This window comes from Pogona vitticeps, chromosome 1 (assembly GCF_051106095.1).
Source record: "Pogona vitticeps strain Pit_001003342236 chromosome 1, PviZW2.1, whole genome shotgun sequence".
Classification (NCBI taxonomy): domain Eukaryota; kingdom Metazoa; phylum Chordata; class Lepidosauria; order Squamata; family Agamidae; genus Pogona; species Pogona vitticeps.
Genome location: NC_135783.1, coordinates 356,276,301 through 356,297,900, shown reverse-complemented (window position 1 = coordinate 356,297,900; position 21,600 = coordinate 356,276,301). Strand labels below are relative to the sequence as shown.

Sequence of the window (21,600 nt, the reverse complement as noted above, 5' to 3'; positions counted from 1 at the left end):
TAAGCAATTTCCTCATCTAATGAGGTAATCGTCAAGCGGGGCACCACTGTAGTGGCAAAAACTCAGAAGAAGGAAAAAATCAGAAGAGGAGAAAGGAAGGCAGTGCTGAATCAAGAGTTTATTAGTACCAGAGGCAATAATGCTTTTGCGAAGCTTTTCAGAGCAATAGATGTCGGCTCTTCAGTTTTCTCTGTTGGCATCATCGCCATCAATTCATTAACTCTCCATCCAGCACTAGTTTGAGCTTCACTTTATTCTTAGTTTTTATGACACTTCTGGGGGGAACTGCCTCAGAACAGTTTCATTGTCCACGAAAGCTCACATTAAAATACAATGGTTAGTCTTTAATATTTTTGTCCTTTTGTGTTATGTGTTTTGTTTCTTTGGGCTTTGCCTGTACTTTATAAGAAGTTTATCTTAAATTGGATGCTTAAATTCTTTTATTGTAAAATAGTTAAGGAGAGCCACCTTTGGCAGGGTGTCTTCAAACAGAGGGCACCTTACGAAGCAAAATGGACCAAAGCAAATCAGCCTGTTCATTGCCAGCAAATCTTTTCTGAGTATTAATTTCTGCACATCCCTTAGGGAGGCACGGTTTTAGACTTCTTGCTCATTTATTGATCTGTTTATTTCTTTTAATCTGCGGGGCATGACTCTCCTTTCTCCGTTTGATCCCCACAAAAACCTTGCGGAGTAGGCCAGACTGAGAGAGCATGACTGGCCCAAGATCACCCTGTGAGGTGAAGGAGGGAGCTCAGGTCTTCTAAGTTCTGGTCGGCGAGTCTGTTCATGGTGCCACGCTGGCTTCTTCCCTCCCCCCCCATCAAAAAAAGTTGTGTTGGGAAAAAGGAGTTGGGTAAAGAAAAGGCAAGTAGAGACTTTTCTGACTCAGCTGGAGGAAGAGACGCCGTTTCACCCCAGTGCAACTCGGTTTTCCATAGGACGAAGGGGTTTCCATGAAATAAAATATGAAATAAATATAGAAATGTTCAGGTTGCCACATGAGGGCATGAGTGGGTCCAAGTGGAGGACTAGCCAAGACCCAGGTCCAGCCCTGCCGTGACGGTCTGAATCATTCTGCCGCTTCTGTCTTTGCCGACTCAGAATAGGTGGCGTCTTCTCTCTGCCAGCGTGTCCTTAACATGCACCGTGTGGCTCTTTCTTGTAGAAGCGAACGTTCAGGATACGCCTCCAATCCAGCTGAAGCCTGCCTTTGTGAGGTCCCCTGCGTCCCGGCGAGGCCTGAGCGGAACAAAACCGGTGCCTCCCATCCCCAGGGGGGTGAGTCCCTTGCCTGACCCAGCAGAGGCCAACGTGGCCGTCGGACGCAAGAACGGGGAACCGGATGACCTCTGGCTGAAGGAACGGGGCAAGAAGCTGTCCATCGACCTTTCAGAATTGAACGTCTGTGAGAAGGACCTGGATGAGGAAGAGGTGGGAGACCCATGGCGTGGGCCTGTCTGCCTGCGTATTTTTCTTTTTTTCTCTCCCCTGTGCTCCACTTAGCGTGAGCCCTTGAGGTCAGCATGGACCCGTTTGACGTCTGTCATCCAGGTGGCTTTTGGGCCATCTGTATTTCATTGCAAGTGACCAACGAGCTACATGGGATGTATTTTATTTTATTCTGTTTTCAATATCACTTGATGGCTTCCCCAACCCGGGACTACTACTTGCTTCGCTTTCTATCTCTAGTTACTGTTGTGTTTTTTTTCCATCTGGTGTGTTTACTCCTTGGCACTTCCCCAGGCAGATGTCACTAAAATAGCTCAGGGGGTTGGAGCATCAGGTATTGCGAGACAGTGCGAGTGTCGCACCTTTTGAACCAAAAAGCTTGCTCACCCACTTAACCCAGTCAATGGGTGTTGGCCACCTGCTTCCCTTTCCAGCACCAGGTTGGGATCCCGTGTCTTCTTTCCTCTTCAGATGCAGAATTCTCTTCGGTCTCTGCGTAACAGCGCGGCAAAGAAGAGGGCCAAATTCAATGGCAGCACATCCGATCTGGAAAGTCCTGACTCCTTGTTGAAGCTTGACCTGACCTCGGAGTCTCCTTCTTGTTTGTCGTCCCCGAGCAACAGCTCCTACGGCGAAAGTGGCGTCTATAGCCAGGACTCTGTCACGTCCCCGCTCTCCACAGCCCCTGCAGAGAAAAGAAGCACGTACGTTTCCATTCCCAACACACAAGGGGAAACCCATGGAGGAAGGTCATGGTGGGGAGGGAGGGAGGGTGTTCGTCCCCCTTTTCACAAGCCTGGGGCTGAGTCTTGTTCATTTGAACCAAGGCAAATATTCTCACCTGTCAACACATCCGTGCCGTGTCTGTGTCCCTCGGTTCACTTGTGGGGCAAGCCGGACCCATTTGGGCAGCTTCCTTGCTGGGCTCCTAAACTGCTTTGGGACTGAGCAATAGTTCACCGGGGGCGGGGGGGGGGTTTCAGCCACTTAGGGAGTGAGCAACCTGTGATTCTCCCGGGTCTCCCGAGCCCTTCAGCGCCCTCCCCAGCAGAGCCAGGGATGGGAGACAAAGGGAGAAGCACTCCAGCAACCTGTCAGGGACCACCACAGTTGCCCACCCCTGACTTTGGGAATCGGAGAGGAAAATGTGCAGGCAGGTAATGCTCCAGAGACAGCCGCTGGCATAGAGGTGGCTCCCAGCGGAAGGACGGCAGCTCTTCCTGCCCGAGCCAGACCAGTGGTATTGATCCCGCGGAGGCTAGGAAGCCACCCCTGTGCCCGTTCAGTCTGCTGGTCCACACAGAGCTCTCTCGGCTACCCTGGGTGTCCCTGGTCCAACAAGGTGTTCAGATGGAATCCTTAGAGCCTTTAGGATAGGCGGGAGGGGCGATCAAATACGTTTGAGCGCCTCTGTGATAAAAAGAGCTGGCCGTCCAGCCCGAGGAAGCTCTGTGGATGCCTTTCTAAAGCACGCCTCAGGGATCTGGCCCTGTTGCGCCTCCCGATAGGAGCTTTGTCCTGATGCCTCCTTGGTGTCTTGTAACTGGGAGCATCTCTTTAAAAAGTTGGCCTGCCAGGTGCCAAGGATGGCAAGGTTTTGCTTGTTTTGCTTGCTCTAAAAACTTCCACTTGGGCTTCTTGAAGTAACTCAGGCTTTTTTTCCCAAGGTTTCATTCAAGAACCTTCTCCAAAATAGCCCCAAAGCATACACACGCAGCTCAAAGCCCTTGTGCCCCCTGCCGAGGTCTCACGCCAAGCCTCTTTCTGTTGCAGAAGGCTGGACGTCTTTCCTCTGCTTGGAGGCAACCTGATGCCTGCGGAACTCTCACCGGTGCAGTGCCGAGGTCCCGTCCTTTCCGAACAGAGCCTCGGCACAGGTATTGGAATGGGCCCAGAAAGAACAGCTGGATTGAGGGAAGGCCACGCCCACTCTGTGCTGGCTCCCGTCTGCACACTTCCCTCTGTACGCCTCTGTGACCTAGCCCTCGGACAGAGTGGTCGTGGGCAAGTGGCCTGCTGGGCCCGATTTGCGGGGGGGCTGTGGCGCAGGAACGTCAACCAAGGAACTTTGGTGTCAGAAGGCCCTTTCTTGCTAGAGGGCAGCAGAAGGTCTTTTTAAGTGCCATGGGCTGTTTGGGCAAGCAGGGAACACCACAGCGGGCCGCTTAGGAGGTGGTGGACTAAGGTCCCCAATGCTGGTCCTGCCGGATTAACTGGGCTGGGGTTTTTTTTGTCCTCCAGGAGTAGCGTTCCACGAGAAAGCAGCCTCCGGCGTCAGCGTTAGTGGCCAGCGCCTGAACTGCGGCAACGGCTCCGGAGACTACGAAGAGGACAGGCGGAAGGTTGTATCGCCTGCCCTTTCCAAAGGGCCGGCCAGAGAGCACCGGAGGCACTGCAAGCCCTTGAAAGGTGAGTCAGGGCAAGGTTCTGAGGACATGGCAGAGCTGGGCCCTCTTGGTCTCCCTTTCCACTGTTGTTTTTTCTTTTCCTTTTCCTTTCATCGAACCCGGTCTCTGTTGTGTGTGTGGGTTTCATCTCTTGCCTGCTGCCTGACCCGGGGGGAGCGGTTGCCAGAGGCAGGACTACTGTCGGTCTCGCTTTCAATGCCAGAAGGGTTGGGGAAGGCACAGGAGGGGAAGGCGCCACGTGGCTTGCCTGTGATTCAGAGTTCTACGTCTACCCAGTGCCCGCAACAAAAGCACAGGGGTCTCCATTGTTGTGGAGAGACGCTCCACAGGGCACTCGGGGAGGGAGTGCCTTTCTTATTTCATTCATTCATTCATTAATTCATTCATTAGATTTATACCTCGCCCACCTAGACCAATGGTCTACTTACGTAGCACCTTGCGATGGTGAATTTGGGCCTTGTATGCGAGAAATTCTGGATCTAGATGCTGCTTTACTGAACAAAGAAAGAATTGTTTTAATGTGGCAAATGCAAAATGGGGATATCAACAGTGTTCGTGCTGTGACCCTTTTTGTTTTGAAGGATTTACAGGGCCCACCTCAAGTTTACAGCAGCTGACTAGCCCAGACTACCTTTCACCGAGTGCCTTGACAGAAGACTCTGTCGTCATTGTTGGAAAAGGTGAGTTTGTGTCTTTTGTGTCTCCTCTCTTTTCTCTTACTCTCGCTCTTCCGCCGCATGATCTTTTCTCTTACCTCCCTGTTCCATACGTTCTTTTAGTAGCGTGAGATCAGCTGGACCTTTGTGTTAGATTTCTAGATCTATGTCTAGCTGGATCAGAGACTATAGAAAAACGGCCATTCGACAGGAAATATTCAGATCAGTTGATCCTGTTTTCTGCCACCATTGAACCCTATGAGTACACACTAGAACCCTTGACTGACCATCTAAGAGGCAAATCATGTTTGAAAAGATGCTTGGATGACCAAGACACTCTCCTTGCTGTCTTTTTAATTGCATGAAGAATCGTGCTGTGTGTGTGTTTTTTTTAAATGTGTTCTGTCAGATTCTTTGCGCACAAGAAGTGACCTTTCACAGTGACTGTGACTGAAGGAGCCCTGTTATTTCAGGTGTGTTTGGAAGCCCGCCTTCTGCACCCCTGACGTATGGCCAGTCCATCATCTTCAACATGGAGAATGGTGACGCACCTTCCTTCAAGCAGAGCATGGAGCCCCTTTCGGGGATTTACGGGAGAGCTGTCCAGCAGCAGAACTGTGCGCCTCACCTTGATGTAGAAAATGAAAAAGATGTAAGAAAGGAGAAAGGCATCCCTTGTGATAGACAAGATGAACCTGGGTCAGGTGTGCCTAGATCTGACCTGGGTGCTAGAGGCAGGCGGTGGAAAGTGGGTCAACGTACAGATCAGCAGTGGGCTGGTTGTTATTTTTTTTGGTCTCCTGGACCGATGTTGCCTGTGGCCAAAAAATACACAGGAAGACAGATCACAAAGGGCTTGAGAGCTGTTCTCCTAAAAGCTCCTGGTCAGGATGATGGTGCAGCCACAGATGTCTGTGTGGCCCTTGATGATAAGGGGCTCTTTCGAAAGCTGAAGAAGCTTCCATTCATCAGCATTAGGTTTGGTGAGTCTCTGTTTGGTGACTCGTCAACTTAGTGGGCTGTACGGCCGCCGTGTGCCGTTCCTTTTCTGTGCTCTGTCCACCACCACCAGCCCGTCATCCCCGAGAGGACCATGCTGGCAGGGGGAGATGCTACGAATGGTCTCCTCCTGTGTCTCACTCTGAGAATTGTTTTGTGCCATTGGTTTTTAAGTCTCTAGAATATGCTTTTGTTAGCGGTGTGGTAATTTAGGGTTTACTGCTGTATTGTAATTTTTTTTAATTGCTTGTAAGCCATCCAGAATAGTGCTTTGATACTAATGGGGCGGTACTTAACTAAACTAACCCAAGCCAAGCCAAAATAAAAGGTGGTTGTTTCAAATACGTTAATTTTTCTATCTCTGCATCACTCAAAATGTAGCTCTGGTATTTGGCAACATGCACTGGAGTTTATTTCACTCTGGAGAGATAAAGTGAAGTGCACTGCGCAGCTGATGATCAAACAGCCACCTGGTTTGGTTGCTGCTCTCATTCTGCTGTGCAAATCCATTCTGAATACCAACAAAGGATTTCTCAGCTGCCAAGATGGGGAAATGATGTGTTGGGGGGGGGGGCAGTGCTTCTTTTTGGTGGAGCACCCTCTCTCTCTCTCTCTCTCGATCCCGCAAGACTCCATTTATTGTTTCCTTCAGGTGAAAGTTTCCTTATCTAGATCTGCTCGTGAAAAGATGAGACAGAAGAAGAAGGAAGAAAAAGAGCATCGGGAAGGGGAAAGGAAGGAATCAAACCCTTGGGAACTGTTTAAGCCCAACGAGTCAGAGAAGATGGCCACAGAAAGCCGTAAGCCACGTCTTCAAATGGTCTTTCAACGTGGAGTCCCAAGTGTCTGGGTTCCCAAGGAATCTTCCTTGCACTCACGGGTTCTGGCTGATTCCCCCCTCCCCAATTTCCTTCCATAGCATCTTCAGTTTCCTTGGCTACCTATCAGTAGTTGATGAGTCACTGGTGCAGTAAGCTTGCTGGCAAATCGTTGCGGGAACTTCCCCTCAGTCCTCAGGGGTGTTTGAGAGGCTGGGCCTGCATTTCAAAGCAGGGTCCTGGAAATTGGCTGGGGCTCCATCTGTTTCCATGTACAAAGGGGCTCAAGCGGATGATAGAATACATCCACACCTTTCTCTTCCTAAGTCTAAATGTTTCTTCTTTAGCGGTGGCTGCTGTGGGCAGAAAGGGGTGTCATGAAGCATCATAGAATCACAGAGTTGGAAGAGACCCCAGGGGCCATTGAGTTTCCCCCCCCCCCCCCGCCATGCAGGAACAAGCCTCAAGCGGAAGGCTTCCTTGTGATATTCAGTCATGCTGGAACACACGTTAAACTCTGTTCCTTGGTTCAAGCATGCATTCTTTTTGTGGAAACCCACGTAGATAACAACATTTTTACTACATGGGGCAGGTGCTGTGAAGATTTTTTTAAAAAAAGACAACAGCAATCAAACACTCTGCTTCTAGGTTGACCTTCTAAAGTAATTGCTTGACTGTCAGTTAGTTTCTGAGACAGTAGGAAGTGGTAGTTATGAGCGATACACCCATAGGCATCTAGGCTATCAAAAATTTCATTTGAGCCTCTCTGAGTTGGTGGAAGACTTTTTCCTCAGAGGTACCGAGTGATATATTTGGTGGTGGTGGGATCTGGGAGGAGGCTTTCTCAGTATTGCAAGCATGCCGATAACGAACTGCCCCCTTCTCCCCTTTTAGGACATGCGGCTTTCAGTCCTCAGTTGAAAAGAACATCCAGCGTTAAAAGGTCGCAACCTTCACTCCTGCTAGAGTCAGGTAAAGCTCTGCATCTCAGATACACAATTATAGAGGCAAAGTGGGGATTGTCAGTTCGGCGTTCCTCCGGTTATGAGACAGGAATCTCATGGTCTCTCCTGGGCTCCCAGAGGCATCTGGTGGGGCCCCTGTGAGATCCAGGAAGCTGGACTAGAGGGGCCCTCGGCCTGATCCAGCACAGGGCTGCTCTTCTGAGGTTCTTATGAATGCTGTTGAGGACCTAAAACCACATGCTTCTCAGGTGACCTTTGTCAGCTTCCTTGTGTCAGACAAGAGTCCTTGGTTGCTTTTTGTGTAACCAAATGTACGATCTCGCAGGTGAAATGTCTCTGGGCCCACAAATGCAGTTCAAAGATCGGATGTTGTCTGTCATGCACAGCCCAGAGATCATGGAACCATCGGAACTGAGGCCCTTCCCCAAACCCGACGTTGCTCTTTCGGAAGCCTTACAGTATCTGGCCGACGATGACTGGTAAGGGTCACCCAGACTTGGAAGGGCACTAGACGTGTGTCTGAATGTTAACTATCGTAAGAAAATTCCGATTGAAGCATGAGGTGCAAAGCTTATGAATTAATAGTGGTATAAGGGACCTTTTCTGGCAGTAGTTGCCGTCTTCTGACAAGGCACCAGGCAGTTTCTGTTTGCTTTTAACGGCCACTTGCAAGGGGATGCGTCACAGAAAAGTCATTTTGAAAAGCATAAGGATGTTTTACTTCGTGATGTTTTCTTGTAGAGCCGAGCCGGTTCCTTGTCATGTTATGTTTTGAAAGACTGGCATTTTGTTTTCTTTTGTTTCAAACACAGGGAGAAGAAAATTGAAGGCTTGAACTCAATTAGGTGCCTTTCTGCTTACCACCCCGATGTGTTGACAGCAAAGCTGCACGAAACCAGCCTGGCTGTTGTTCAGGAGGTTAAGTTTTTTATATATGCAGACCTTCCTTCCCATCTTAAGCACAACAATTTTAGCAGTTGGTACCGAAATTATTCTTGCTGCCTGCTTGTCTGTTTTCGGCACGTTAGCTGCCCTTCTGTACCATGTTGTTGGACTGTGCCGTTTGTTAATGCATTTGGTGTTTTGGCTTGGCTATTTTTGAGGTGGTAATAAATCAGTGGGACTGCCCGGAATTGGTGTGGGTGAGGGGATGTGTTTTTGTCATGGGTTTTTTGGCCTACAAAACCTATGCACATTTACCTTCCTTCCTTCCTTCCTTCCTTCCTTCCTTCCTTCCTTCCTTCCTTCCTTCCTTCCTTCCTTCCTTCCTTCCTTCCTTCCTTCCTTCCTTCCTTCATTCCTTCATTCATTCATTCATTCATTCAATTAATTTATATCCCGCCTATCTGATCAATATGGCCACTCTAGGCGGCTTACAGAATCATAATACTACAATAAAATAATAATAATAAAAAGAGTTATTACATTAAATAGTAAAAACTTCAAGATGGGGAAGAAAATGAAAAACAAACTACAAAGAAAAACGAAAGAAACATATTAACTGGAGGGGAAGGCCTGCCTGAACATCCAAGTTTTCAGTTGGTTTTTAAAAATACCCAGCAAGGGGGTCCCGCAAATCTCTGGAGGGAGATTGTTCCAGAGGTGAGGAGCCACTGCCGAGAAGGCCTGGTTTCTTGTTTTTTCCTTCCGGGCCTCCCTCGGCATCAGGCTCCTCAGCCTCACCTCCTGGCTCACGGGACTGATATGGGTAGACCTTGGTGGGAGTAGACGTTCCGCCAAGTATCGAGGCCCTAAACCATTTAGGGACTTATACATAAGCATCAAAACTTTGAAGTCGATGCGGAACCGAATGGGCTGCCAATGCAGTGCGGCCAGAATAGGAGAGATGTGATGGTATTTTCTCGCTCCACTCAGGAGTCTGGCCGCCACATTCTGCACCACCTGGAGTTTCTGCGTCAACCTCAAAGGCAGCCCCAGGTAGAGTGCATTACAGTGGTCTAATCTTGAGATTACAAGCCCAGTTGGTTCTGATGATTTCAGTTATATTTTTTGCATATTACAGGAGAGGACAGTGTTGTATGATTCTCTCTTTCTCCATCAAGTACCTAGTTACTCATTCTGTTTGTGTGAGTAATAGAAGTCTCCAAAGTGGGGAACATTCTTTCTTAGATGGGCTGATGTGCCAACTTACAGAGGAAGAGATTCAGTCACTCAATAATCCTTCTGCTGTTTTTGTACTGCTGTTCACCATCCTTCTGTGGAGTGGTGTCAGAATGGTGCATTCCTTCAAGCATTTACACTATCAGGTTGTTTAAAGCCGCCCCGAGTAGACATTGTCTAGAGGGGCGGGGTAAAATCAAATAAATAAATAAATAAAGCCATCATGATATCTATAGTTTTATTCCTCATTCCTTTCTTGTTGAGTTCCAACATAAAATCAGATTTTTCCCCCCACAATCACTACAGAGTGGATTGTCATTTTGCTCAATCTATCCATGGCAACCCTAAACTTGGTTCCCTCTTATCCTGCCCCCACCTCATTTACACTGAACAGCATTTGCTGTTGTAATCTTCATTCCCCCCCCCCAAAAAAAAATTTTTGGTTGTGCAAAAATATATATAATAATTGCATTGGGCCAGGGTGATTCCACATTCCAGAATATGACCGGTGCTAGTTCATAGCTGTAAACTAAATGCTTACCTGGTTTGTTATGGAATGGATTTTCCTAGGCAGGTGCTAGTTTTATCAGGCGTAGAAGGCAAGATTGAAAACCAAATTAGTTGTGTGAGACACAAATGTTGTGTTGTCCCGAGTGCCTGCTTAGCTCCCCTGTTACCTCACGTACACACACCTGGAGCTGCCGCTACCCTTGATTCATGTCACGTAAACGTCTGAGGGAGGGAAAGTGACATCGGATGAGCTGTTGCTGATCCAGCTCTTTCTCTTTGCAGGTGAAGAATTTACGGTCTGTGGTCTCCCGGGCGGCCGTGCTGTGTTTAGGGGACTTGTTCAACTACCTGAAAAAGAGCATGGACCAAGAGCTGGACCACACCGTGAAAGTCCTCCTGCACAAGGCCGGGGAGCCAAACACCTTCATCAGGGAGGATGTGGACAAAGTGCTGAAGGCCATGGTGAACAACGTGACGCCGGCCCGGGCGCTTTCTGCTCTGATCAATGGAGGCCAAAGGTAACAAACACCCTGGAGCATCCCACGTCGAGACTTTCGTTTGTTAGTTATTTTACGAGGACCCAAGGCAGCTTACGCAATTTTTTTTTAAAAAAGACAACATTTCAAAGTTAAAACAGCCAGTGTACAAAATACTAAAAAAAAGAATTAGACAAATGTAAAAAAAGGTAAATAAAATAAGTGCTAAAAACATATTTAAAAGCAGCAGAGCACAGCACTCCATTTGAAAAAACAACCCGCTCAGATAGCCAGTCATGAAGGAAAAGCCTCCCTGAAGAGAAAGGTCTTTGTCTGCTTGCGGAAGGCCAGCGAAGGTGGGGCCAGACTGGCCTCCAGTGGGAGGGAGTTCCACAGTCCGGGAGCAGCCACAGAGAAGGTTCTCTCCCGGGTCCCCACCAGACACACCTGTGAAGGTGGTGGGATCTAGAAGAAGGCCTCTCCCTCATGATCTTAGGACTCGGGCAGGCTCATTGAGGGAAATAGCTTGAACTCGTTTAGAGGTTTATAGGTTAAAACCAGCACAGAGCAACTGGTGTCTGCATAAAGCCGAACAAGTATAAATGACAAATCTAGGTTATAATCAAATGGTAGCAAAGCCAGTTCTTGAAAATGTTCTTTCTGTTCACCTGAGATCACTTCTCCTTTGCAATGCAGGCACCTGCAAATATGTGGGGCTAAATGGGGCAGGCAGGAGAGCACCCCTGATCTTAAGAACTGCTCTGCATCTTTGTAGGCCAACTGGAAAGTCCTTTTTTGGTAGAAGGACGGGATACGTATATATGTCAGTGAATAAATAAGCACATTTTTTGGATGAAAACGTGCCTAGGGAAATTTTGCAGTGCTTTTTACTTACTAAACAAGTGTTCATCTTCCCTGGCCTTATTTTTATTAACGTCTGCCCATGCATGCTCTGGTGGGTAGTTGTAGCAGGTTCTAAAACTGGAAGTATCCGATAGAGCACATGGCCTGTGCATGGATGCTTGTCAAGCCCAACAAGCCATTGCGGTCAGAGCGTAGTGCCCGGTTTCAACCAGTCACTCGTATTGCCCATGCTTGTCTTTGCTGCGTGAGGGTGTGAGAGAATGCAGCGTATTTACTCCATCGTATTTGCCAATACAGTGAGGTCTTGATTTGAGAACTTAATCCGTATTGGAAGGCGGTTCTCAAGTCAAAAAGTTCTCAGGTCAAATCTGCATTTCCCATAGGAATGCATTGAGAACCATTTGATCCGTATCTGCTCTTTTCCGTCCATAGAAACTAATGGGAAGCTGCTATTCCGCCTTCGACCACTAGAGGGGGATATTTTGTTTCTTTTTTTCTTAGGTCAAGAAAGGTTCAGGGAAGGCAGGGAAAATACAGTCCAGGCAGGACAGGACCAGGCAGTCCGAAGACTGTCTCCCAATCCACTCTCTAAACGCTGGGAGGCGTGAGGAAGCAGACAGGCACCCTTTTCACTGGCCAACAGTTAATGGAAAGTTCACATTTTGCACTTTCCCTGCCTCCCACGTGGGTTTTTTTCAGTTCTTAACTCAAATCTAAGTATGTAAGTCAAGTCAATATTTTCCTATGAGAGTGGTTCTTAAGTCAAAATGTTCTTAACTCAAGCCGTTCTTAAGTCAAGACCCCACTGTACTTTGGCCATCTCATGAGAAGAGAAGACTCCTTGGAAAAGACCCTGATGCTGGGAAAGTGTGAAGGCAAGAGAAGGGGAAGACAGAGGACGAGATGGTTGGACAGTGTCATCGAAGCGACCGACATGAATTTGACCCAGCTCCGGGAGGCAATGGAAGACAGGAGGGCCTGGCGTGCTCTGGTCCATGGGGTCACAAAGAGTCAGACATGACTAAACGACTAAACCACCACAACAGCATTTGTTAGAAATCCATTCACCTACCCCAGTGAACCAGCTCTTCTGCTTGTGGAAAAGGAATTCTGTTAGTATAAGTTCTGCTGCTGGTATTTCTTCACAAGGCAGGGTGTCTAGTGCGTTCCCTCATATTGCTAAAACTTCTCTCTCTCTCTGCTGCATGCAGACTTTGTCCTCTAGATTGCTCCTTTTGCATAGGTGATGGGGATGATGGCTATGCCACCTTAGCTGCATCCCCTTCCTTTTGGCTTCACGGGTCTTAATCTCCATGCTGCTACCATCAGTGTTTTAGAGAATGAGAGGGTTTTAGAGCATGCTCTCAGTATCACTTCTAGGAGCAAGTTACTCATGCAGGGTCCTTATTGTCCCTCTCCTCCACCCACATCCCAAACTCTCACCAGCCACTTGAACACGACAGTGAGGAGATGCACCGCACGACACCTGTCGGATCTCGTGGAGCACATGGGACCAGGACGCATCCTGTCTGGCATTAAAGATGTGACCGACAAGGTTTTGTCTGCTGTCGCCAAGTTTGTCCAAGATGGATCCCAGGAAACAAGGTGAGGAGCTGCAGAGGGGGGGAGGGAGGATGGGGGGGTCCTGAGTCTTGGAAGTGCAGCTGTTTGTTAAGAGGCGGAGAACATCAGCCATTCCGGAAGCCTTGGTGAGGAGGAGCTTCCTCTTCAGAAAGGAATAGCATGTCGGAGGTGGCTGAAAGGAGGAGAAAGAAGGAGCGGGAGAGATTTTCCCATAGGGTGTGTTTGGCTCTCCCTATATCTGATGAAGAAAACACCGTTCTGGATCCTTCGCACCTTGAAGCTGATGAGAAGGCTTAAGTGCGAGAGAGAGAGAGAGAGAATTTTCTGCATGTAAAAAAGGAAGCCAAGGCAGAGTTTTGAGTGTTGGTAGGATAACATGGATCCCATTAGATGCATGTGTGTGTGGAGGAGTGCCATTCGTTGAGGGCGCAGCAGGGCTGAGAGAACCGCCGTGGTTCTCTGCAGTGAGAAAGCCAAACTTCAACCCAGCTGCGGGTGTTGATTTTAAAGCCTTTGCCTGAATAGAAATTTGTCAGGTTAAACTGAGACAGAAGATGTGTGGCCCTCGCAGGTACTACGGCCGGAAGATGCTTTACATGCTGATGACCCATGCAGACTTCGAGAAGATGCTTGAGAAATACGTACTGCCAAAGGACTTCCCTTACGTGAAGGAGACGGTTGGCAGCCTCCGGCAGAAGGTACGCCAGGTGGAGTTGGCTTTGGAGTGCGCGCCCCCAGGAGCCTTATTTGGGGCCAGGGTTGACCGTCCTTTAGGCCTCCGGGCCCGAGGAGGACCTGGTGTTCTGTCAGCGGGCTGGTTTGGTTGCAAGAGCTCGCTCTCTGGAAATACCCATTGGGGGTTCTGGAGAGAGAGAGAGAGCAGAACCGTTTTGCCTTGGCTGTCTTCCTCAGTGGCTGCTCTCAGGCTTTGGATGGGTTGCCCCAAGAAGCCCTATTAGCCCCTTCCCTCGTCAGGCAAAGACCTTCCTCTTCAAGCAGGCTTAGAACCTCTCCCTTCCCCCCCCCCTTATTCTGTGAGTGTAAATCTCAGGAAAGCTATATTTATACAGTCTTTGGTACCATGTTAAGATTGTGATTAATGTACAGTTTTAATGGTTGTGAGCTGCTTTGGGTCCCCTGTGGAGTTGGGGAGGGGTGGAAAGGTGGCAGATGAACACCATCAATCAATGCACAGCCTTGTTGATAGGTTTGTAGCTAACCAGGGCCAGCTTGGCCCCACTTCTCCATCCTCTTGCCTAATTAATCAGCTGTAACGATCTGCAACTGTCCCGCACTGGCCAGACTACTTCTGAGAGGTCAAAACCAGGTAGTCATTCAGCCCCTTTTCCTCTGCAAACAGACAGGCTCTTGGGCAGCTTCCTGTGCTTGTCTTCCTTCACCAGCTTTTCAGAGTCCCGGACTCTGCGGTTCCTCTGTCTTAACAGGACCCACAATGGTCCACCTCACAGGAAGTGGGAAGTTCACCCTTGTCCCAGATGGTGAAGGTTTCCCCTTACAAATGAGATGGGATTCCCATGGGCAGAGAGAGTCTTTGGAAACCCTAGATTTTCTGCTGGATAAACATGGATCTTGTGGACGGATGTGTTTTTTATCCGATGGGAAACCTGTCCAAGCCTGAAGGTTCGGGGCCGGGGGGGGGGGCAGTTCAGCCGCATCCTGGATGTTAGGAACGGGTGCGGAGTCTTAGAACTCTATCAGCAATGTCTTTTTCTCCAGCAAGACGGAGAATAGAAATGTTTTCTGTGAGAGTTAAGCAGCTCATGTCAGTTTCACTCTTAACTTGTCTCTGGTCAAAACCTTCTGTGCTTACCTTTCCTTTTAAGCTTTAAAAAAAAAAAAACACCTTTGCCCGTCCTCTTTAGTCAAGAATTCAGAGTGTCGTCAGGACAGGGAATCCATCTCCTGTAAATCCTGGTTGCCTCTCTTGAGGGCACTGGCAAAAGCTGAAATGACACGACATCTAAAGAGGAGAAGGAAGGGGCAAACCTCTTATCTGACCTGTTGCACTGCGATTGCAGGGGCTGGGAGAGATGCCGATCGTCACCCCTTCGGCCAAAGGGAGGCGTTCGAACACCAGCACCATGGAGAGCTCCCGGTCGGCCTCCATGTCTCGGGAAGTGCTCAGCGTGAGCGACAGGTACAACTTCTTCTCAGAAGTCTTTCACGGCCGGGATCCGAGGGTGGTGGTGGGTTTTCCGGGCTCTTTGGCCGTGTTCTGAAGGTTTTTCTTCCCAACTTTTCACCAGCCTCTGTGGCCAGCCTCTTCAGAGGACAGGATTCAGAACTCTGTCTGTACTGTGGTCAGTTGTCCAGTTGTTTGTCTCCTGTTTTGCGAGGTCCCGAGCAAAATTGCATGGAAATAAGGAACTGAGGAGGTGCCCGTGTGGGGTCTGCTCTGCTTGGGTTGGGCTCTCTGGGTAGCATAGTTCGCTTATGGGTTTCTGCTTGCAAAATGTCCAGTGGAGAAAATTAAGAGATATAAAAGAACCCTAATCAACAGATGATGGGATACAACCCCTCCCCTCAGATCCACACAGGTCATTTACAGCCCTGTCATTTTAAATGTTCTCCTTGGTGTTGTGACTGTTGTCTTTTAATTAGCTAAATCACTATTTTGAAAGAAGCACACATGCGGGAAACCGAATGGCTAGTTTGACAAATAAAAATACCCTTCTTGCTCTGTAAACATGCCTCTTTGAAATTACTAGACCATATGAAGGACATCAAGACTGCCCTTCTGTGGGCGGAAGTTGTTTCCAGCTTTTTATGGTAAATGTCTCCTTCCTTTAGCAAAGTGGGGTATAGCTGTCCTGCCCAGTGCTGGAATATGTTGGGGGGCAGGGGAACGTCTTTCATCAGTCCAGAAGTTGCTCTGCGAGAGGAGAAAGGCTCCAGGACCGATGAAGAGAGAACACCTTCTGACAAAACCTGCACAGGTTTCCTCTTCCAAACTTGAGGCTACTAACGTGCCTTCCCCTCTTTCCATATACAGTGGTGCCTCGCTTAACGAGCACACCGTTTAACGATGAATCCGCATAGCGATGTTTACATAGGCAAAAACTCGCATTGCGATGATCAGTAAGCGTTTCGCTTACCGATCTTCGCATTGCGCTGTTTTTTTAAACAGCTGATCGGCGGTTCCAAAATGGCCGCCGGGTGCCCAAAATGGCCGTCACAAGTATTTTCGCGCCCTGCCCTCGCTTACCGAGGGCACGAAAATGGCGGCGCTATGGAGGAACTTCGCTGAACAGTGGGTTTGGGCCCCATAGGAACGCATTAAACCAAGTTTAATGCGTTCCTATGGGTTTTTTCGATCCGTTTAGCAATGTTTCTGGATAGCGACGATTAATCCAGAACGGATTAACGTTGCTATGCGGGGAACCACTGTAGTGTTTTAGTGCCAGTTATAATGACTGCACACATTTCCAAGTTAGTAGCGCTCTTGGTGCCTCCAAACTGGAGATGAATTGACCTGCTGAGTGGCGTCGAATGAAGCTGGAGCCTATGTGGCCATGCTGGCCTCTTTTGTCCTCTTTGGGGTTCCACGAACCGCCTGGTTCCTCGTGGTGTCCCAGAGCCATGTGGCTCCCTCTGTACAACTGCGTGCCTTTCAGATGTTGAGATGTCCTTTAGATCAAATGTGTAGACCGCGTCCCCGCCTTCCCTTCTTCTCAGCAGAGAGATCAGAGAAGGGCGGGAAATGTCCAGGAAGCCGGCTCCTCGCAGCGCAGTGGAAAGCGCAGAGTACGTGAAGGCCGTCACGAGCTTATTGAATGCAAAAGACTTCCGGGACCGAATTAGTGGCATCAAACAACTGCTGGCAGACACAGAGAGCAATCAAGACCTCGTTGTGGCAAACATTGTGAAGGTAACGGTGTGCACACGGGATGAACCCTCAACATGGTTACTGAACTCAACTGGGCAGGGACATAATAGGCCAGGACCTGTGAAGGTAGAGCAGCTGTGTGGCAAAATGGAAGGTGGGTGTGGGGGTGGTGGGAGGAGGAGGAGGAGGAGGAACTGCCGGCAGGGCAGAGGCGTCTAAGCTGCAGCTTCGCACAGGGGACAGAGAAGGGAGAAGAGTCAGCCTCCTGGGCCCATTTATGCCAGCTCATTGCCTGCTCTGGCAGGCCGTGGCTCTGGGGCAACGAGAGAGCAGGGGCCAGGCTTGGGCTTCTGCGCTACTTCTCTCTTGAAAGTAAAGTGGTGTCCTTCCTCCCCCGTCCCCCACCCCAAGCCAACCCTTGCCTTGGAATTCACGGGGAGGACTTTCCCACCCATACAAGAAGAGTGTCTCTAAAGAGAGATGCCACCACGTCCCTCTAAAGAGAACACAACCCTTTGAAAAGAGGGAGCCAGGAGTCCCAGGGAGAACTCCCTTGGGTTCTCCCCTCCTCCCCGTTTCCTGCCTCAGCAGGGCCAGGGGAGCCCCTTCTCCTGCTCCATGAGAGACCCGAAGAACTCCGACTGATGTGTGGAGCCCTGGGCGTGTCTTCCTGGCCTCTTTTGCCTCTGGTCGATGCTGGCTTTCCCTCTGGTCTGTGGATGTGCTGGACAACTCTGGGCCCATTTACCTTTCCAGCCTCCCTTTCCATCTGCCAATTAGCCGTTGCTGGTCTGCCTCACTGCCAAATGGAACCCATTCAGTTAGCCTGAGAAGATGGCTCTCCTCCTCAGTTTCCTTCCCTACTCTTTGTCAGAATGCCTGTGGATCAGAGAATCAAGAGCATTTCCCAGTCAGATACAACTCAGTGGGCAAAACTGGGTTGCTTTACCTTGTGCCTTGGGATCTTTGGACCCTAACATATTGGGGGGGGGGGGCTAAGAAGCTTTTAATTATTGTAAGCCAGATCAAGAGCCCGAACTGGCTTAAGCTAAGCATGAAGATACAGAACAGGATTTTACCCATAGCGTGGTGGGGCTTTGGCTAGCTCCTTCTCATCTGCACCCCCACACCCCGGTGAGCTCCCCCACCCCCAGGATAGGTTTTGAGGGTAACCATAGGGTGGCAGAACGGCTCCCATTTCACTGACCCAAGGAGTCCTGGCAGCCAGAAGACTTAATTTGGGTACCATCTTTAGAGAGCCCTACTCTTTGCCGACGGCGTTTCTCAGAGGTTCTTAGTTTAGGAGGCCGATCCACTAAACAGACTGCAATTGTGTTGGCATTTGTCACCAATGCCTGCCCTCTATAATTGGCAGAGAGATTTGCCAACTTTGCTGGACCAAGCAGTCAGGCAAAGAACGGAGCGTTCCCATCGGGGGCAGGAGAACCTTTTCACAAGACGTTTTGTTGCCCTGTGTGTCTCTTCAGATCTTTGATGCCTTCAAGTCCCGCTTGCATGACTCCAACAGCAAAGTCAACCAAGTGGCCCTGGAGACCATGTCCCGGCTGATTCCTCTGCTGAAGGAGAAGCTTTCCCCTGTGATCAACATGCTGATCCCTGCCTTGGTGGACAACAATCTGAACTCCAAGAACCCCGGAATCTACGCCGCCGCTACCAATGTCATCCAGGCTCTTTGTCAGCACTTAGGTAATGGCTGGGCCAACGAGAGCCCTCGGAGCCTGTGTCCGGCGGGGATGCTGGGCCGGCAAGATGCTTCTTCCTCATTGCCTTCCTTGATCCTGCCTCTGTTAATGGGCACATTCACGTCTCTGTACACACATGCACGGGGGGGGAGGGGGGGAGGTGTATGTTTCAGACCAAAGGCAGCTTTGTTTCTGCATGCCTCGGTCCGGTTCTGAAGTTACGCCACCTGAGGGGGAAACATTTGTAATTTTTGTTGAAAACCACAAGGGTGTGATGGGGGTGTAGCACCGAGAGACCATACGATCCTAGAGGAATTATTTGTGCCTTGGAGGCTGTGAATTGATGGGGCCACCCTAGGCGGTGCATCGCCACCAGGCTGTGCATTTTCTTGGCCGACGCCTGCGGGATTCCAGACTCCAAAAGCCCCGTCCGTGCTATTCTGAACCGAAGGCTGTTGGTGGACCGCAGGGCTAAAAAAACAAAACCTGAAACATAATCCTGGGATTCCCATTCAGCTCCTGTCTTCTGCCGCCCCCCTCACTTCTATTTCTTTTTCTTTTTGCATCCAGACAATTACTTGCTTCTTCAGCCATTTTGCACAAAGGCCCAGTTTCTGAACGGAAAAGCCAAACAAGACATCACTGAAAAGCTTGCGGGTAAGGCTCATCATAGCAGGTCTGCTTTCGCTTCCGTGCTTTTCTCCTCCGTCAAACTTCCGATCCAAGGCTGACCTTTTCTGAGAACGTTTCATTCGAAAGTCCTTCCTGCTCAGAGTGGCTAATAGTAAACTGGGGTGGGGAACCATTAGTACTCATTGTGAAACATTCATTTTATGTAGCAGAAGGGAGGGCCTCCTCAGGCGATGGGTTGTCCCTCCTCCTCCTCCTCCTCCTCCTCCTCCTCGCTTCCACAGGGAGAATTGATCAGCAAATCAGGTGGTGCCCTCAGGCCCCCTTAAGAGAGAGGGACCCACCCTGGCTGAAGCAATCTTTGTCTTCAATGTTTCTTCTTCTTCGTGGCCTCTGTGAAAGCACACAAATGGGTTTGACTGCACTGCGCAGGACTTCACAGAATATTCTAGAGCTTTAAAACATGTGATTAGTAGGACGTTCACCTGTGGTGCGCATGCTCCACCCTGCGGTAATACCTCAGTTCCTTTTCGCCGCCACTGAGATCGGACTCTTTCGCGACATCTAGAGCTGTTTTGAATTGTTCTCATATCTTATAGGTTTTGATTCTGGTCTGGTTTACTGGCTATCGCTTGTGATTTCTGTAGTACTCTGACCTTTGGACTGATTACTGTTTCTGATTTAGGCTTACAGACGTTATTGTGATTTTTTTTGGCTTCTGATTTTTTCATCTTCTGACCTGGACTGGCAGTCATTGACGTTTTCCCCTGAGTTCTTCTCTTTTCCCCCCCCTTCCCTCCTTCTTCTGTTCAGGCAATTTTTATGGCCTCGTCAGGTCCCTTTAAGCGCTGTACGTTGTGTGCCAATGAGATCCCCTTCACGGACGGCCACGACCGCTGCTTATTTTGTTTAGGGGAGAGGCACCAGACCCACTCCTATCCAGAGCGTAAAAAGTTGACCAAGCCCGCCTTTAAGCTCCACTTACAGCGGCTTTGTTCATATTTGTGGGAAAAATCGCTAACACCCTCGAGTCTGGCAGCCATCGAGCCTACCTTGACTCCTGCTCCTTCTCCCCCTCATCCCAAGCCCACTGTTTCATCGGCTCCTGCCACCCCTTCTCCGAGGGCTTCTTCGAAAATTCCTAAACCAAAAAAGTCTTCAACATTGACGTAGATCTCGATGTCGAAATCACCATTGATAAAGGATCCTAAGAAAAAGAAAGAGGTGGTTAAGCGGAAGAAGGCTAAACAGTCTTCCAGATCAACTCAACATCAGGAGCTCCCTCCAGTGCAGTTTCCCCTTCCGTCGCAGATACTCAAGGAATCATCCAGAGAGTTGCCAGATCCAGACTCCCTTTCTGAAGCGAGCGACTCTGTACCACCACCACAGGCTCAGACTTTGGTATTGATACCGAGCCTGTCTCTCACTCATGGCCATTCTGAGGCTGATGTGATCTTCAGCCCAGCCTCTGCCCATTTGAGCCCTATGTCAATCGGGCGGGCAACAGTGATACAACTATCAAACTCAGAGATGTCACCACAGCAGTCTCTTCCACATAAACGGCTGGCAAAACATTGACATATCTCTACAGCCTGATAGTATCCTCAGCATTGGGAGGTTATATTTCTTCCTCGCCTGTCTTGACGTCGGCCGTTCTTGGATTATGAGGAGCCTTTGTATGTAGAGGTTGATGGATGGGGTGTTCGACATCGATACCATGGGGATGACCTCGATCCCTACTATGGCACTGGCAATTATGCAAGATCCAAAAGAGTTTCATATGCCTATGCCTCTCCTTCTGGATCCTCCCCATCACCCTCACCTCTTCGGCATCGAGCTTATTACCGGCTCGACCCTCCACCATCAAAGCCTGCTTCTAAACACCCCTTATCTCAGCAAGACGTTTCTCAATAGGCATCCCCATCCATCGAACCGTTCTCATGTCCCTTCGGTACCGTCATCCTCGGTATCGCACCCGAGAGCATCTCACGCTCAGTCTTCTCGTCAGGGTGCATCTTCTAAAAGTTCTCATCCACCTGAAACAGACACTTCCGCACTGATTCCTTGAGCTCGAGCCTCTATATCAAGAGGTCATCGTCACTCGCTTTCTCCACCTCTTTCTGTTACTAGAGGTTCTTCGATATCATCAATCTCTGAACAGGATCCACCTTCAGAAGCTTCCAGAGAATCTCCTTCAAATCTGCCAACTCCTGATTCAGATGTCGCTGATCTTCATCCCCCATCGCCATCTGAAGACTTTACATCTTACTCGCAGTTAATTCTCCGCATGGCGAAATCCTTGGACCTTGATGTACAGCAGCGCCCTCCTCCCAAGCAGGACCTCATCTTTGACGACATAGACCAAGATAAATCCCCCCCATTGAGTTTGGCATTCATTCCAGCTATGTTGGACTTCCTAAAAGAATCATGGAATCAACACTCTACATCGCTTCAGATCTCTAGGCGTGTTGAAAATCATTGCAGAATGCATGGCGGTGACACTACTTTCCTCACAAAACATCCAGCACCAAATTCCATCATAGTACAATTTAATCAATCATGGGCTG

At 49.2% G+C, this 21,600-nt stretch overlaps 1 protein-coding gene across 6 annotated transcripts in view; it reads left to right on the top strand.

The window, feature by feature from the left end:
- Nucleotides 1-21,600, top strand: part of TOGARAM1 (TOG array regulator of axonemal microtubules 1) — a 32,179-nt gene that overhangs the window by 7,625 nt on the left and 2,954 nt on the right. The window contains exons 5-21 of one of the 6 annotated variants that reach the window (XM_072986951.2): nucleotides 1,169-1,434; nucleotides 1,924-2,156; nucleotides 3,229-3,329; nucleotides 3,694-3,861; nucleotides 4,442-4,540; nucleotides 4,990-5,168; nucleotides 6,168-6,315; nucleotides 7,228-7,305; nucleotides 7,624-7,777; nucleotides 8,111-8,216; nucleotides 10,212-10,447; nucleotides 12,716-12,874; nucleotides 13,425-13,551; nucleotides 14,893-15,011; nucleotides 16,553-16,742; nucleotides 18,188-18,407; nucleotides 18,974-19,060. In XM_072986951.2, coding sequence (XP_072843052.2) covers nucleotides 1,169-1,434; nucleotides 1,924-2,156; nucleotides 3,229-3,329; nucleotides 3,694-3,861; nucleotides 4,442-4,540; nucleotides 4,990-5,168; nucleotides 6,168-6,315; nucleotides 7,228-7,305; nucleotides 7,624-7,777; nucleotides 8,111-8,216; nucleotides 10,212-10,447; nucleotides 12,716-12,874; nucleotides 13,425-13,551; nucleotides 14,893-15,011; nucleotides 16,553-16,742; nucleotides 18,188-18,407; nucleotides 18,974-19,060 — 2,670 coding nt within the window. The other 5 variants (XM_072986948.2, XM_072986950.2, XM_072986949.2 and 2 more) reach the window with 5 other exon arrangements.